Source organism: Schistocerca serialis, chromosome 8 (genome assembly GCF_023864345.2).
Source record: "Schistocerca serialis cubense isolate TAMUIC-IGC-003099 chromosome 8, iqSchSeri2.2, whole genome shotgun sequence".
NCBI lineage: Eukaryota > Metazoa > Arthropoda > Insecta > Orthoptera > Acrididae > Schistocerca > Schistocerca serialis.
The window spans coordinates 303,565,730-303,583,150 of record NC_064645.1 but is presented as its reverse complement, the minus strand read 5'-3'; the positions used below and the strand labels follow the sequence as shown (position 1 = coordinate 303,583,150).

Here is a 17,421-nt window from a genome sequence, read left to right as displayed (position 1 = left end):
GAAGTACATGTGTTCGGCAATGACTTTTGTACCTGATAGGGAGGATATGGTTTTGGATGGTATAGATGCACACTTGTGGTTACTGTTTTCCAGCATTCAACTGCAGAGTGACACACTAGTGTCCTTTTGTCTGCTGTTACAAACTACAACAGTTGCCAGCTACTCCTGCCACTAACACATTTCCCTGAATTGATGTACTCTTGATACACTTTTGACATGGTGGTGTAGGGAAAGCCTAGTGCCTAAATAACCTGAGAGATGGCATATCATATACTGTAAAATATTTAGTTAGTCTTGATACTGAGTTAGTCTTGATAAAATGTGCTGATACTGCAGATGATCATATATTTAACATCAGTTTGCTGCAGAATTCTCAAACATATTCTATGTTAGAATATAATAAATTTTCTTGAGATTGAAAAGCTTCTGTTCACAAATCAGAGTTGGTTTAGAAAGCATCACTCATGCCAAACTCATTTTGCCTTTCCTCAGATGATATCCTGTGAACCAGTATGCAGATTCCATGTTCTTGCATTCCAAGCATTTGACATATTTATTTATTTATTTTATTTATTTATTTCTTACTCCAGTGATCCAACTGTGATAAACTCACAAGGATATAGTGTGTGTCAGTAAACAATCAATACGAAGGTAGTAGTAAAGCAGTCAATCAGACAAAAGTAATACTACATATTTGCTATACACACGTGTGGTAAGAGTGACAGATTACACCGAACATTATACATAGAAAGTGAAAACAGATTAAAAACCAGTGAAAATGACTATGAATGTTACATGGGTGTGGTACCTACATCATTGCTCAAACTTAAACTATGGTGTATCACACACAAAATATCTGGTTCACAGACCTAGGTGGTTTTATCAATGTTGCTAAAATACTCTTCTAAACTGTAAATTGACCTTTCCAGTAGAAATTGCTTCAGATGCTCCATAAAGGAGGAATAATTATCAAATTTGTTTTTAATATCTGGAGGGAGAACATTAAAAACTTTTGCACCAGAGAACTGCACACCCTCTTGCATCATGGTCAGGTTTTTACATTCATTGTGGAAATCATGCTTTCTCCTGGTATCATATCCATGGTCTTTTATGAAAGTCAGTATTTTTGCTGATGAACCCCTTAAGAGAAAATATGTACTGGGGCGTGACAGTAAGAATTTTTAGTTTCCGGAAGAGGTTTGTACAACTACATTTGGAGTCTATGCCGCTCATTATTCTTATAACACATTTCTGGGCCAAGGGAATTTTCTTTTCTAGTGTTTGGTTTCACCAAAATATAATACCATATGTTATAAGAGAATGAAAATATCCATAGTATGCTACTTTCATTGTCCACTCTCAGAGAGAACGCACAGGGTAAAAATCGATGAGCTGAGTCTCTTCTGAGGATTTATTATATGTTGAGACCAGTTCACCCTGGAGTCAATTAAAATGCTGAAAACTTCGTTGATTCAACTCTTTCTATTGAATCTGTTCCACATTTCACAGTTAATTCCTCCTCTGTTTTAGCAGTTGCAGTGAACTGAATGTAATTAGTCTTATTAAAGTTCAGTGAGAATCCATTGAAGCTAAACTACTTCACTAAATCAGTAAGAATATTCTTAACACATCCTTGAAGATCTTCACATGTGTGGCCTTCAATCACAATGTTGGTGTCATCTGCAAAAATGTTAAAAAAGCACTGAAATATTGTACATTGAGGCAGGTCATTTATAAATATGGGGTATAGTAGAAGACCAAGAATGGATCCTTGGGGCATTCCACATTTAATGGTTCTCCATTCAGATGAAACCAGGCCACTATGGAGCTCATTGGTACTATCTACTACTACTTTCTGCTTCCTATCTTTAAGGTATGATTCTAACCACTTATTTGCTAAGCCACTTATTCCTAATAAGTCTGCTTTCTGTAATACTATTTGGTGGTTCACAGTGTCAAACACTTTTGACTAGTCACAAAATAATTCAATTGTTATCATTTTGTCATTAATTGATTCCAGAAATTTATTTGTGAAAGCATAAATTGCTTGTTCAGTTGACCGCTCCATCCGGAATACAAATTGATTTTTGCCGACAATGTTATATTTATTTAGATGTTCCAAAATTCTCAAATAAATAAGATTTTCCAGTATCTTAGAAAAGGCCATTAGAAGGGAAACTGGTCTGTAATTTGTGACTTTGGTTTTGTCACCTTTCTTGAAATGGGGTTTTACAACTGCATACTTGAGTCTGTCAGGCACAGTTCTTTGTTGTAAGGATGCATTCTAAAATTTGGCTAAGTACATCACTAATGTCAGCACAGCACTATTTTAGTAAATTATTAGAGATATTATTTACCCCAGTGGAATAAGAATTCTTGAGGGAGATGAGTATTCTTTTAATTTCAGATGCTGTGACAGGTCTAATGTGAATTTTACCTGTATATTTGGGTATAGTCTTTTGCATGTGACTCAAAACTTCATTAACAGAACCCTTGCATTCTACACTCCTGGAAATGGAAAAAAGAACACATTGACACCGGTGTGTCAGACCCACCATACTTGCTCCGGACACTGCGAGAGGGCTGTACAAGCAATGATCACACGCACGGCACAGCGGACACACCAGGAACCGTGGTGTTGGCCGTCGAATGGCGCTAGTTGCGCAGTATTTGTGCACCGCCGCCGTCAGTGTCAGCCAGTTTGCCATGGCATACGGAGCTCCATCGCAGTCTTTAACACTGGTAGCATGCCGCGACAGCGTGGACGTGAACCGTATGTGCAGTTGACGGACTTTGAGCGAGGGCGTATAGTGGGCATGTGGGAGGCCGGGTGGACGTACCGCCGAATTGCTCAACACGTGGGGCGTGAGGTCTCCACAGTACATCGATGTTGTCGCCAGTGGTCGGCGGAAGGTGCACGTGCCCGTCGACCTGGGACCGGACCGCAGCGACGCACGGATGCACGCCAAGACCGTAAGATCCTACGCAGTGCCGTAGGGGACCGCACCGCCACTTCCCAGCAAATTAGGGACACTGTTGCTCCTGGGGTATCGGCGAGGACCATTCGCAACCGTCTCCATGAAGCTGGGCTACGGTCCCGCACACCGTTAGGCCGTCTTCCGCTCATGCCCCAACATTGTGCAGCCCGCCTCCAGTGGTGTCGCGACAGGCGTGAATGGAGGGACGCATGGAGACGTGTCGTCTTCAGCGATGAGATTTGCTTCTGCCTTGGTGCCAATGATGGTCGTATGCGTGTTTGGCGCCGTGCAGGTGAGCGCCACAATCAGGACTGCATACGACCGAGGCACACAGGGCCAACACCCAGCATCATGGTGTGGGGAGCGATCTCCTACACTGGCCGTACACCACTGGTGATCGTCGAGGGGACACTGAATAGTGCACGGTACATCCAAACCGTCATTGAACCCATCGTTCTACCATTCCTAGACCGGCAAGGGAACTTGCTGTTCCAACAGGACAATGCACGTCCGCATGTATCCCGTGCCACCCAACGTGTTCTACAAGGTGTAAGTCAACTACCCTGGCCAGCAAGATCTCCGGATCTGTCCCCCATTGAGCATGTTTGGGACTGGATGAAGCGTCGTCTCACGCGGTCTGCACGTCCAGCACGAACGCTGGTCCAACTGAGGCGCCAGGTGGAAATGGCATGGCAAGCCGTTCCACAGGACTACATCCAGCATCTCTACGATCGTCTCCATGGGAGAATAGCAGCCTGCATTGCTGCGAAAGATGGATATACACTGTACTAGTGCGGATATTGTGCATGCTCTGTTGCCTGTGTCTATGTGCCTGTGGTTCTGTCAGTGTGATCATGTGATGTATCTGACCCCAGGAATGTGTCAATAAAGTTTCCCCTTCCTGGGACAATGAATTCACGGTGTTCTTATTTCAATTTCCAGGAGTGTATTTGTTCTGAAACTGACAAGAAGTGGTTTTTGAAAATATTGGCTATGTTATCAGGATCGTGTATGGGATTACCTTTGTATTTAAGTTTCTGTTCTTCAGAAGTTCTTATGGTTTTGCCTGTCTCCCTTCTAACAATGTTCCAGATAGTCTTAATGGTGTTATGAGAGTTATCAATTTCTTGATCATAATACAATGCTTTTGATTTTTGTATTACCTTCTTTAGTATCTTACAGAACATTTTGTAGTGGATAGTTTTCACAGTGTTCTAGTTGCTTTCTCTACATGTGAGTGGTGGGAAGACCATTTAAGTACTAGAACACAGTATGTTGTTCTCAATGGCAAGTGTTTATTGGACACAATGGTATCATCAGGAGTGCTCCTGGGAAGTGTAATAGGACCACTCTAAACAGTCTGACAGATATGGTGAGTAGTAGTCTGCAACTCTTTGCTGATGATGCTGTAGTACAACAGAAAGTAGTGACTGTAGGAAGATGCAAGATGACTTAGAAAGAATTTCTAGTTTGTGTGATGAATGGCTGTTTGCTCTAAATGCAGAAAAATATAAGTTAATGCAGATGTGTAGGAGAAACAATCATGTAATGTTCAAATCCAGGATTAGTGGTGTGCTGCTTGAGTTCACTCGAGGTGATTAAATATCTGGTCATAACATTGCAAAGTAATATGAAGTTGAAACAATCTCGTAAGGACGACTATAGGGAAGGCCAGTGGTTGACTTTGCTTTAATGGGAGAATTTTCAGAAAGTGTACCTCATTTATAGTGGAGATTGCATATAGAACTCTAGTGCGACTCATTATTGAGTACTGTTTGAGTGTTTGTGATACCCACTGGATTGAATTAAAGGAAGATATTATGGCAATTCAGAGGCATGCAGCTAGGTTTGTTACTGGCAAGTTTGATCAACATGCAGGTATTATAGGGATGCTTTGTGAATCTCAAATGGGAATCCCGGGAGGGACGACAATGTTATTTTTGTGAAATAATAATGTATCGACTTATTGATACTTCTAAAATATGGGTTGTGGAATGGATTAAACACACAACTGCTCACCATGATTGTGTTCTTGTTTAAATTTTACAGACATTGTGTCTCACAACTATCATGCTATTCCTAGTCCAACTCACTCCCACCCCCCACCCCACTCCACCTCCTCTTCTGATGAAGAAATGTTACTAACATTATTCTTGAAATATTATAGTGACAAAAGAATAAATTAAAATAAGTGGTAGATTAATGACAAATGAACTAAAATACAGTATTGTTATATGTACAGATTAAACAGACCAGTGAGATGCATGCTGGATCGAGATGAAGACATGATTACTTCAGGGCAGAGACATCCTTTCTATGCAAAATACAAAGCTGGTTTTACAAAGGAAGGAAAAATAACAGCTCTTGATGTACAGCTATTCAGCAATGCAGGCTGCACAATAGATTTATCAGGACCTGTAAGTAATAGCAAGTCAATAGCATGTAAATACTTAACATACTTTAATCACAAGTAACAATGATAAGAGCTTCATCTGCAAATTAAATACTTGAACGTGCTGTTCCTAAGTATCATAAACTGCTTTTATGGTCACATATAATATATTCCTTGTACTCATACTAATACATTACTATCATGTTCTCTATGAATTTTTATTTTTGATATTCACTACCTCCCCCCCCCTCCCCCCCCTCCCCCCCCCCCCTTCTCACTCCTTTTTTTTCTGCAGTGTCCCATTTTGCTTAACTTTTAAACTATTATTTTCATTAACACTTAAATCTTATCTGGTCATTCCTTGTATATCTGTTACTGGAGTAACTTATTGTTATTTTTGCAACTTTGTCCCTTTTTTCAATTATTACTTTTTTCATGTTTCTTCTTTAAGAAGACTTTTTTGCTCTAATTGTATCACTATATCATCACCACTGCCTATGTTTCAACAGGAATGTCCTGATTTATTTGCTGTAATTTTGCAGACAGTTTTATCTATTTGTTAGAAATACTTTATCTAAGTTGCCATCTACACTTACTGAAATCAAATAATCATACTCTTAAAGTATGTATGTATTTTAACCATTATTGTGCAATATTTTGCCTAAAATGCATTAATTTTTATCAGTGTATATGGAAAACAAGTGGTAATCCCTCCATATGGAACAAAACTACCTCTTTAACCAATGAGTTAAAATTTGTCGTTTATCAGTTACTAGGAAAAAGTCAACAATAGCAAGTGGGCCTACTTTCAGAACTCTGGACCTGTGAATTATGATGAAGTAGAAGACTGGCAGACAAGATGAATTAAAATGATCCCTAGTGCATTTTTAATGAGAGCAAAACCATAATATTGCAAAGGAACTCTAAAATTTATATATACCTGTGAGTTGCCTCATGGGTGGTATCTGTGGGAACTTGAAGTAAATTTAGTGTAAAAGTGGCAGGAGGAAAACATCAGCAAGGATTTTGACATCTCACTTCGTGTATATACTTGTGTCATACTAGTCATGAGGAAATTAAACACGTTTGACACAAAAAACATTTTGTCTATGTTCTGGTTTTTTTCTTTGTATATGTCAGATGTCCAGCATTGGGAAAAAAATATGAAGCATTAATGTGCCCTGTTACAGGTAATGGAAAGAGCTATGCTACATATAGAAAATTCCTATAAGATACCAAATCTCCGTGTCTCTGGCACAGTTTGTAGGACAAATCTTCCATCCAATACAGCATTCCGTGGCTTTGGAGGACCACAAGCAATGTTTTTTGGAGAAACTATGATTAGACATGTGGCACACTTTCTGAAGAAGGATCCTCTTGAGGTAAAAATGAAGACCAGAATTAAAATTAAAATGTTAATGTTGTGTCATCTTTCACTTTGATGACATTTATTTGAATCTTCTTGAGTGTGAAAAAATTTAATGTGGCAATTTATTTTGAGGTGTAAATTAAGAAAATAAATGAGCAATTTTAAAATTTCAGGTATGTGCCATGAATTTGTATAATGAAGGAGAACGAACACACTTCTCTATGAAAATTGAGAACTGCACCATAAGGAGATGTTGGGATGAGTGTATACAGAGAGCTGATTATGCAAATAGGAAGAGACAGGTGGAGATGTTTAATAGGTATATTTAACATTAGTTTATTGAAATAGTTATAATAAGTTTAAAATGAGAAATATAGCTTACTTGTCCAGCTTTATGTGAATCTCTGTGAGTGATATGAGAGTCCCTCTGAAAGCTTAGAAAAAATGTTAAAGACTCCTTTTTAAAAAGTTGCCTTCACATCTTACCCCAAATTCTTGGTGAAGCTTCTATGGATCTCTCTGACAAGGCATCATGACTGGTTCACAGGATATTTTCTGGGGCACAGTACCATACAAACAGGTAGTTTCTCTCACTTTAGGTAAAGAAACAAATCACATATGACCAAACCTAACAATGGAAAATCCAGGATGGAATGTAACAATATTATGAAAATGGTAGTTGCTACTCACCATGTAGTGGAGATGCTGAGTCACAGATATAAAAAAAATAACTGTCACAAAATAAGCTTTTGGCCAACAAGGCCTTTGTCAAAAATAGGCAACAGATGCACACACACACACACACACACACACACAAACACACACACACACACACACACACACACACGACTGCAGTCTCTGGCAGCTAAAGGCCTTTGTCAGAAATAGACATACATTGTTACATACACCTTAGCTGCCAGTGGCTGCGGTCTCATGTGTGTGTGTGTGTGTATGTACAGGGTTATTACAAATGATTGAAGCGATTTCACAGCTCTACAATAACTTTATTATTTGAGATATTTTCACAATGCTTTGCACACACATACAAAAACTCAAAAAGTTTTTTTAGGCATTCACAAATGTTCGATATGTGCCCCTTTAGTGATTCGGCAGACATCAAGCCGATAATCAAGTTCCTCCCACACTCGGCGCAGCATGTCCCCATCAATGAGTTCGAAAGCATCGTTGATGCGAGCTCGCAGTTCTGGCACGTTTCTTGGTAGAGGAGGTTTAAACACTAAATCTTTCACATAACCCCACAGAAAGAAATCGCATGGGGTTAAGTCCGGAGAGCGTGGAGGCCATGACATGAATTGCTGATCATGATCTCCACCACGACCGATCCATCGGTTTTCCAATGTCCTGTTTAAGAAATGCCGAACATCATGATGGAAGTGTGGTGGAGCACCATCCTGTTGAAAGATGAAGTCGGCGCTGTCAGTCTCAAGTTGTGGCATGAGCTAATTTTCCAGCATGTCCAGATACACGTGTCCTGTAATGTTTTTTTTGCAGAAGAAAAAGGGGCCGTAAACTTTAAACCGTGAGATTGCACAAAACACGTTAACTTTTGGTGAATTGCGAATTTGCTGCACGAATGCGTGAGGATTCTCTACCGCCCAGCTTCGCACATTGTGTCTGTTCACTTCACCATTAAGAAAAAATGTTGCTTCATCACTGAAAACAAGTTTCGCACTGAACGCATCCTCTTCCATGAGATGTTGCAACCGCGCCGAAAATTCAAAGCATTTGACTTTGACATCGGGTGTCAGGGCTTGTAGCAATTGTAAGCGGTAAGACTTCTGCTTTAGCCTTTTCCGTAAGATTTTCCAAACTGTCGGCTGTGGTAAGTTTAGCTCCCTGCTTGCTTTATTCGTCGACTTCCGCGGGCTACACGCGAAACTTGCCCGCACGCGTTCAACCATTTCTTCGCTCACTGCAGGCCGACCCGTTGATTTCCCCTTACAGAGGCATCCAGAAGCTTTAAACTGTGCATACCATCGCTGAATGGAGTTAACAGTTGGTGGATCTTTGTTGAACTTCGTCCTGAAGTGTCATTGCACTGTTATGACTGACTGATGTGAGTGCATTTCAAGCACGACATACGCTTTCTTGGCTCCTGTCGCCATTTTGTCTCACTGCGCTCTTGAGCGCTCTGGCGGCAGAAACCTGAAGTGCGACTTCAGCCGAACAAAACTTTATGAGTTTTTCTACATATCTGTAGTGTGTCGTGACCATATGTCAATGAATGGAGCTACAGGGAATTTATGAAATCGCTTCAATCATTTGTAATAGCCCTGTATACATCTGTTGCCTATTTTTGACAAAGGCCTTTTTTTGGCCAAAAGCTTATTTTGTGACAGTCTTTTTCTTGTGCCTATCTGCAACTCAGAACGGTGAGTAGCAATTATCCTTTTCATAATGTCATTATATGAACAAATCTGGGATTAAAATGGATGTGGGTGCGTTTAGATATAGGGTGATGCAAAAAATAGTTGTGATTTGATAATTCTGTTTGCATAAATATTGTTAAATTGTTTACATAATTTAAATGTATTTTATGTACCCATCATCTGTATCATACAATGGTCCAAACAAAACTAAACAAACAATATTCCATGCAAGCAAATTCTCTGGTTTCATCTAAATAGCTTTGCAAAACTTGTTGGGTTCCATTACTTTTCTGTCATTTACAACTGTGATTGTGTTGATGCATCCACATGTTAACTTACAGTGAAGAAAGTAAGTTGTTCAAAAAATGTTTTGCACCACCTACAGATCTATGGACCCATATGCTCAGATTGAAGGGGAACAGTGAGTGAATGAATGAATAAGTCTTATGGGGAAAACACAATATTGAAATAAAAACAAAACAATAACCAAAATAAAAGCAATCTTTTAGAAAGAGTACACATGTGAAATGAAAATCTGCAGTGGGGTAACATTCTGAGTGGCCCAAGCATGCTCAGTTTGGTTCTTATCAGTAGGTACTGTAATCTTTCCATTTGGTTAATTGGTTAGCTTCATGTTCCATGGATTATTTTGCACAATATATCACAATTAGGTTGAACAAGTCCTCTTTCATTTGCATCACAAACTGCAAAACAAATATGGATGCTTGACACTTGTAGGGAGACAGGAGCAGCAGTTTTCTTGTGGCACAAGCCCTTATGCCACCTGACTTCACTCAGGCCCATAGCATGTGGGAGCTGCAATGGGCTGCCCAACTCAGCTGCATCATTTTGGCCTTCTCTGATTGGTGCCACAGACTGCAATCATATACAGGATGGAGAAAAATTGTGTCATGAAATTTTAACCCTGGATAGCTGATGCCGATAAGAACTGAAATTACTAATGTTGTGTAGGTCAACAATGCATAATTTTTAAACTATGGAAACTTGGCATCACATGCTCCAGTTGGCTGTGGGATTGCCCTGTTGCCAGATTCTCTGGACAATGCATGACTGCAAATGCTTTGCCTGCTGGCAATCTTGATTTATCCAAGGTGGCCTGCACGCTTGATGGGGGCAAATCTGCTGGGGTCCCGACACATCCATTGTAGTTTCATGATAAGACTTACCGGGAACAAACTCATCAATAGCTGTTAGTTCACATACAGACAGTCTTTTACAAATTGTGTTGACACTGAAAAGGGCCTTTTTTGTAGCTAGGACATTGTTTACTAAAAGCAGGTGGTCGAACTGGCAACCCTCTGATGCGACACAAGTTTGGCAATGTCAAACAGTGTTTTCCGAAACTCTTTCAAAGATTCCTGGCATTTCCCTGATGTGATTGGCAGCATGTTGAATGTGGTCCATCAATTTCTCTTCATTTCTGGGTGGTTGACATCTGGGTGGGTGAATAGAACCTTGAAGAATCCTCACAATAGTGCCAGTGGCATAAGGTCTGGTGACTGCGAGGGGCATGTCCTATGAGCACCTCTGCCAATTGCCCAGCCATTGAAGAGTTCATTTAAATATCCATGCACAGCATGACTGTTATGTGTGGGCACCCCATCATGCTGCAACCACATGTATAGCTGTATATCCAGGGGAACATCTTCCAGCAGGCCGGGTAGAATTTCTTGCAGAAAGTGAAGGTAATTTGTCCTGCTAAGCTGAGGAGGTAGACGGTCTGGCCCAATCAGATGGTCACCCACAATGCCTACCCAGATATTGAGTGAAAATTGTTCCTGGTGTCCACGGATGTATGTGATGTGAGGATTCCCCTTTCCCAGTAATGAACATTTCGAATGTTGTAAAGGCCATCCCAATGGGAGGTGCCCTCATCAGTAAACAACACAATGGCAGGGAAGTGGGGATATTGTGCAACACATCACAGAAAGCACTGCAAAACCCTAGCCTGTGTTCATAGTCTGCCACAGGATTTAGTTCTTGGACAGGGTGGAAACTAAATGGATGCCGGCCATCATCCCTCAAAACCTCCCAGACTAACTGATGAGTGGCTCCCATGGTGTGTGCAACTGCTCAAGTACTTGTTGCGGGTGCTTCCTCAAGGCACTTGAGAACAGTCCCTTCAAATGCAGCATCCCATCGTGTTTGAGGTCTTCCAGCATCACCATGATATTCCACTAACAAGCCTATTGTGCCAAGTTGCCGGTGAATTGCTGTAAATGTTTGCAGCTGTGGGTGGGGTCTTGCTGGGTACCATTCCTCATATAACTGTTGAGCTTCATGCGTGTTAGCGTCAGCTAGTCCATAAACAAAAACTGTATTTCATTGTTTTTCAAACGAATACTGTGCCACCATGCTTACTGTGGGACTAAATCGCAGGTGATGTGTGTGTGCTCCAAAGCAAAGCTTACGTGTGAATGCCTCTGGTGGTAGGTGTAAACAAATAGCAAGACCCATTCGATACATATGTATATAACGTTGGGGCAGTGACGGGGCAAGGGACTTTTGTATGTGTGAACTGACAGCCATAGCACTGCCCGTCAAACAACAAATGGCAACAGGGCAATCCTACGAACAAATGGAGTGTGTGGCACCAAGTTTCCATAGTTTAAAAATGGTGTGTTGTCAACCTACACAACATTAGTAATCTTGGTTCCTACTGGCATCAACTATCCAGACTTAATATTTCATGACACAATTTTTTCTCCACCCTGTATAAGCAGAAAACTGTGACAGCTCTGGCAGTCAGACGCTTTTACTCCTGACAAAAATGGTAGAGATAGCCATCAGAAGCTCAACTCTTTTATTCAAACTGACACGTTTTGAAAATGAGAATGTTTTACTCACATCACAAATTAATTTGTAAATATGGCTCATTGTTGAACATTTATAAGTTAAGTTCACATTTATCATTCTGAAAGATGAATCCATCACTGAAATGCTGGCTGAAGGTAATAAAATTAGGTTGGAAAATCCTGTTCTGATACTGGACAGCCCACAAATTACTCTCAATAGTGATGAGAAGCACGTGCATCTGTACATGATACCAGCCTCTAAACATGGCATACGCCTCTCCCTGATGAACTTGGATGGTTGCATGCCTCACACCCTCCTGCAGTTATCATTTGTCATCAGATAAATCCTGCACTCATCAGTGAAGAAACACAATACCACTGATCCAACTTCCATTCCAGATATTCCATTAGCTACCTTTGCAATTTATAAAAGACTTTTCTTCCAGAAACTTCAGTAGTGGGCTGAAAGCTTACATTTACCCTGAGAAAAGTAAATGTTCATATCTTTAAATTTCAATATGTTTAGTCAGCTTCATTATGATTTCTGATTCTGCATAATTAAGAGACATTGTAGATGAAGCTACCTTTGTATGTTATTTTTTAGGCCTGAAGTTGATCATAGCTGACCAAACTTAATTACCTGTTTAATACAGTATCAAAATACATCTTGACTGAAGGCACCAATTAAATACAATGCTGTTGCTGTGATCCTTACTCTGAAGACTGATCTGATGCATCTCTCTATGCTAGTCTATCCTGTAAAGCCTTTTTATCTCTACATAACTGTTACAGACTATGTCTACTTGACGCTGCTTGCTGTGGTCTGGCCTTGGTCTTCCTCTACAGTTTTTACTGCTCTTCATCTCTCATGATTACAAAATTAACTATTTATGCTATAAAGCTTTTTTCTCCCTAATAAAATGCAGTGCTCCTTCATTAGTTATGCAATATCAGAATTCTGTTGTGACCCCACATTTTAAAAGTTTCTATTCTCCCCTTCTCTGTAGTGTTTACTGCCCACATTGCATTTCCATATGATGGTACAATCCAGACAAATACTTTCAGAGGAGACTTTTGATCACTTATATTTACATTAAGCGAAAACAAATCTCTCTTTTTCAGAAATGTTTTTCTTGCTCCACAAGTTGTGATAAATACATAACAAGATTTCACAGTGATCCTGGATGCAATTGTTTTGTTATAAATCCATCAATGTATCACAAAAATGTTTATTAATCAGGTAATTAAATTTGGTCAGCTATGACCAACTGCAGACCAACATACAGAGATGTACAATGTCTCTAAATTACATAAAATACAGAATCAGAAATCATAATTAGCAAACATGATAAATGAGGTAGTGAATATGATGGAAAGGATAGTGAATATGATGGAAAGGATGTCTTAGGCATTGGAGAGCCAAGATGGAAAATAGAAGGCAGTAGAAAACTGAGGAAATGTTAGACATTGTACTGGAGTGAAAATGTAGAAGGGAGACAAAAGGAAATGGGAGTTGTTGTTAGAGATGGTTTAAAATAGCAGGTACAGAGGATAAGTGACAGGATAATGATGAAGGGAAGAAGTATGGGGGTTGTCCAGGTGTATGCCACTTAGGTGGGCTGTATAACTCAAGAGGAACTACAAAAGCAGTTGAATGGACAAAGGATAATAGTCATGCGAGACTTGAATGCACAGTTGGGGAGTGAAAGACAAGGGTATGGAAATCTACTGGGAACAGAAGGATGGGGAAGTAGAAATGCAGGAGGAAAAAGATTGCTAGAATTCTGCAAGAGAAATGGTTTAGTGATAGGTGACTCCTGCTTTTGGAAGCAAGAGAGCCACAAAGCAGTGTAGTAGTACAGCAATCTTTGGTGGATTGCATGCTCTATGATTGGAAAAGAAAGAGGGCTGTAATGGATATAAAAGTACTACCACCTGAGGTATTTGATATTGGCCACCAGCCACTGGTGATGAGTATGAGAATCATGAAGGAATGGAAGAAGACATAGAAATAGGAAAGGATAATTAGAATACAAAAACTGAAGGAAATGGAAATCAAGGAAGAAGATGAGGCTAAGGGAACGGTTACCAAAGGATGAACCAAAAACAGGAGAAGAGGAATGCAGACAATTTAAAAGTGCTGTAGTAGAAGCTGCAGTAGCTGTATGCAGAAGGACAAGTGGCAGAAAATGGTGGAAGAAGACACCATAGTGAAATGAAAGAGTCAGTGACGCAATAGGAGGGAAGAACAGGGCCTTCACAGACTGTGATTCCAAGGAAGGACCGGATTAGCAAGAGCAGAATATAAAAAGAAGAGGAAAGAGGCAAATAAGACAGTGGTTGAGGAGAGAAGAAACTGGAGCGAAGAATGGACAGAATGGTGGAGGATGATAGCAGAGGAAGTAATAAATTACTACATAGAATGGTCAAAAGTAAGAGGAGAGGTTTGAGAAAATATGTATGAAAAGATCCTGGAGAGCCTACAATAATATACAACGCAATACAAAAATAAATGTCACTTGATATAGTCAGTATTAATGTCCTATGTATCATCTAACCGTATGAGCCGCAGATACAAATGAGTAATTGAAATTGAGGCTATGAAATTGTCTGATATAAGTTGCAAACTGTGACTAACCAACCATCAGTGAAATTTCAATATGTATATAGTCTGTACATTGTGCAATTGAGTGCAGCATCATGCGAAGACAACAGTAAAAACCTAGTAAGATGTACATATGTACTAACTTCGACAACACATGGGTCACTTAATATGCTGATTAAGTCCAATTGTTTTTACATTGTGTTGCACATAATTGAACTGGCTTACATGCTCCCCAATGGTGGATAGATTGTGTGGACACAATTTGACTAATTAAGAAATCTTAGTTCTGTTTAATTCATGAGCTGCACATCTGTTGTTTTAATGATTCAAATGCATTGTACAATGCTACTGCATAGTGTTTTAACATAGTATTGTGTTTTAATAAAACTGCTTGTGTTACAATTTTTTTTCAGTGTAGCTCATGAGTAAATGCAAAGGGTCACTAGCACTGAGTGCAATCTTCTTGGTTTCTATGCATATTCTTAAAAGCTGGTTTGTAAGACAAGTTTGGTGGATGGACTGCGTAGGTGCAATGTGTGCACTTCGAGGAAGGGTTTTTATAGTCTTTTTCATTATCTAGCTGCAGATTTTGTTTCAACGATTCATTGCATTCTATAATGATGTTAGGTAATATTGTAATGCAGCTAGCATTTTTAATTGCATCAGGTATGTGTAATTACAAAAAGTAAATTCAAATCTATACCTCCTAACCTAGTTTATGAAGCTACCTGTGTGTGGATATACACTGTTATGCAAAACAGTATATTACAGTGTATGAAAGAAATTCTAAAAGCCTCACTCACCAAGAGGAGTCTCTTGGATACGGAACACAGTCAGGGGCATACATTTTTATTGAGTGTAGTACAGCAGAACAATTTACAACTGTGAAATATTATGCTAGTAAAGGACTCATCAAAATTACATTGCAAGTTAAAAATAAGTATGTCAGTGTCTGATATCAGTTGTTGGCTTCATTTAATTAGAGAGACTCTCACTGCAAACTACGCTGTTGTAAACTTTGTTACTGTATGAATAAGATGTTTAGGAGAAAAATTAATTTTATATATTTCATTAATTTAAACTTTCAAAAAGTCTTTACAAAATTCATCAGAGATACTGCATATATCATATGAAACTATTTTCTGTTACGTCCACCCCTGTTAGCTGAGTGGTCAGCATGACGGAATGCCATGCCAAGGGACCCGGGTTCGATTCCTGGCTGGGGCAGATTTTCTCCACTCAGGGAGTGGGTGTTGTGTTGTCCTCATCATAATTTCATCCCCATCTCTGATGCACAAGTCGCCCAATGTGACGTCAAATGCAATAAGTATTTGCCCTCAGGAGCCGAACTTCCCCGAATGGGGGACTCCCAGCATAAAATGCCGTACACTCATTTCCTTTCTTCTGTTACATTTGCTCTAAAAATTTTCTTTTATATTTCAGGCAGAACAGATGGAAAAAGAGAGGCCTTGCTGCGGTTCCTACAATGTTTGGAATATCGTTCACTATCCGAGTTCTCAATCAAGCTGGTGCCTTTGTAATTGTGTACACAGATGGCTCTGTATTACTTACACATGGAGGAACAGAGATGGGGCAAGGACTGCATACCAAGATGATTCAGGTCAGTGATGCATGAAGAGACACACAGCTGGCAAGTTATTGAAGATGTACATTCCAGCAGACACCTAACTGGGCCAAAGTAAATGAATTTGTAGTTTGATTCTTAATTTCTTTCCGATTGTTTGTGTGCTTACATATTTAATCACATAAAATCCTTGCGTATTCTCGTATTTGAGAGGAGTAATATTGCTTATTGATAGCTGTAGAGTATAAATTTGCGGAGTCGTTAGTCAGTTGTTTGTTTTGGACAGCCAGTGCACTTCTGACACAGCTCAGTGAGGCTTGAGCAGCCACTGGTGAAGTATCAGTGCAGCAGCAGAGCAGTAGCAAGTCGCATATTTAGCTTTCATATTTGTTTTGTAGTTTGATTCTTAATTTCTTTCCGAGTTGTGTGCTTGCATATTTAATTACATAAAATCCTTACATATTCTTGTATTTGAAAGGAGTAATATTGCTTATTGATAACCGTAGAGTATAAATTCCCGGAGTCGTTAGATATTAGCAGTAGGATGGATAGGGTGTGTGCATGCTGTGTGTGGGCGCAGGAGGAACTGGCCGGGGTTCGCGAGCAGCAGAGTGTGCTTTTGGCCACGGTCAGCTGCCTTCAGGCTGCTGCCTTGAGGTGCAGTGATGGCGGAGGGTCTGGCGCGTCGCTTGAGACACCCCAGGTATCGCTTGCTGCGTCTGCTGACTCAGCCACCGAGGCACCTTCTAGTGTACCCCGAGCAGGCACATGGGGGCAAAGGTTTGCTGGTTATTGGGAACTCCAACGTTAGGCGGGTGATGGAGCCCCTTAGGGAAATAGCATGCAGGGCTGGAAAGAAATCCAACGTCCACTCTGTTTGTCTGCCGGGGGGCCTCATCCAAGATGTGGAGGCAGCCTGGCCTGCGGCTATCGAGAGTACAGGGTGCAGTCGTCTGCAAGTAGTTGCTCACGTCGGCACCAATGATGCCTGTCGCTTGGGGTCTGAGGCGATCCTCAGTTCGTACAGGCAGCTGGCGGATTTGGTGAAGACTGCTGGCCTCGCACGCGGGGTGCAAGCAGAGCTCTCTATTTGCAGCATCATTCCCAGAGTGGATCAGGGTCCTTTGGTTTGGAGCCAAGTGGAGGGTCTCAAACAGAGGCTTCGTCGACTCTGTGATGGTCTTGGCTGCAGATTTCTAGACTTGTGCTATTGAGTGGGGAATTGTAGTATGCCCCTAGATAGGTCAGGGGTGCACTACACAAAGGAAGCGGCTACTCGGGAAACA

At 40.4% G+C, this 17,421-nt stretch overlaps 1 protein-coding gene across 1 annotated transcript in view; it reads left to right on the top strand.

Annotated features, from left to right (window-relative positions):
- Positions 1 to 17,421, top strand: part of LOC126416092 (xanthine dehydrogenase) — a 251,217-nt gene that overhangs the window by 216,500 nt on the left and 17,296 nt on the right. The window contains exons 19-22 of the mRNA XM_050083585.1: positions 5,221 to 5,395; positions 6,561 to 6,752; positions 6,913 to 7,058; positions 15,994 to 16,171. Of these exons, the coding sequence (XP_049939542.1) occupies positions 5,221 to 5,395; positions 6,561 to 6,752; positions 6,913 to 7,058; positions 15,994 to 16,171 (691 nt within the window). The remainder of the gene's footprint in view (positions 1 to 5,220; positions 5,396 to 6,560; positions 6,753 to 6,912; positions 7,059 to 15,993; positions 16,172 to 17,421) is intronic.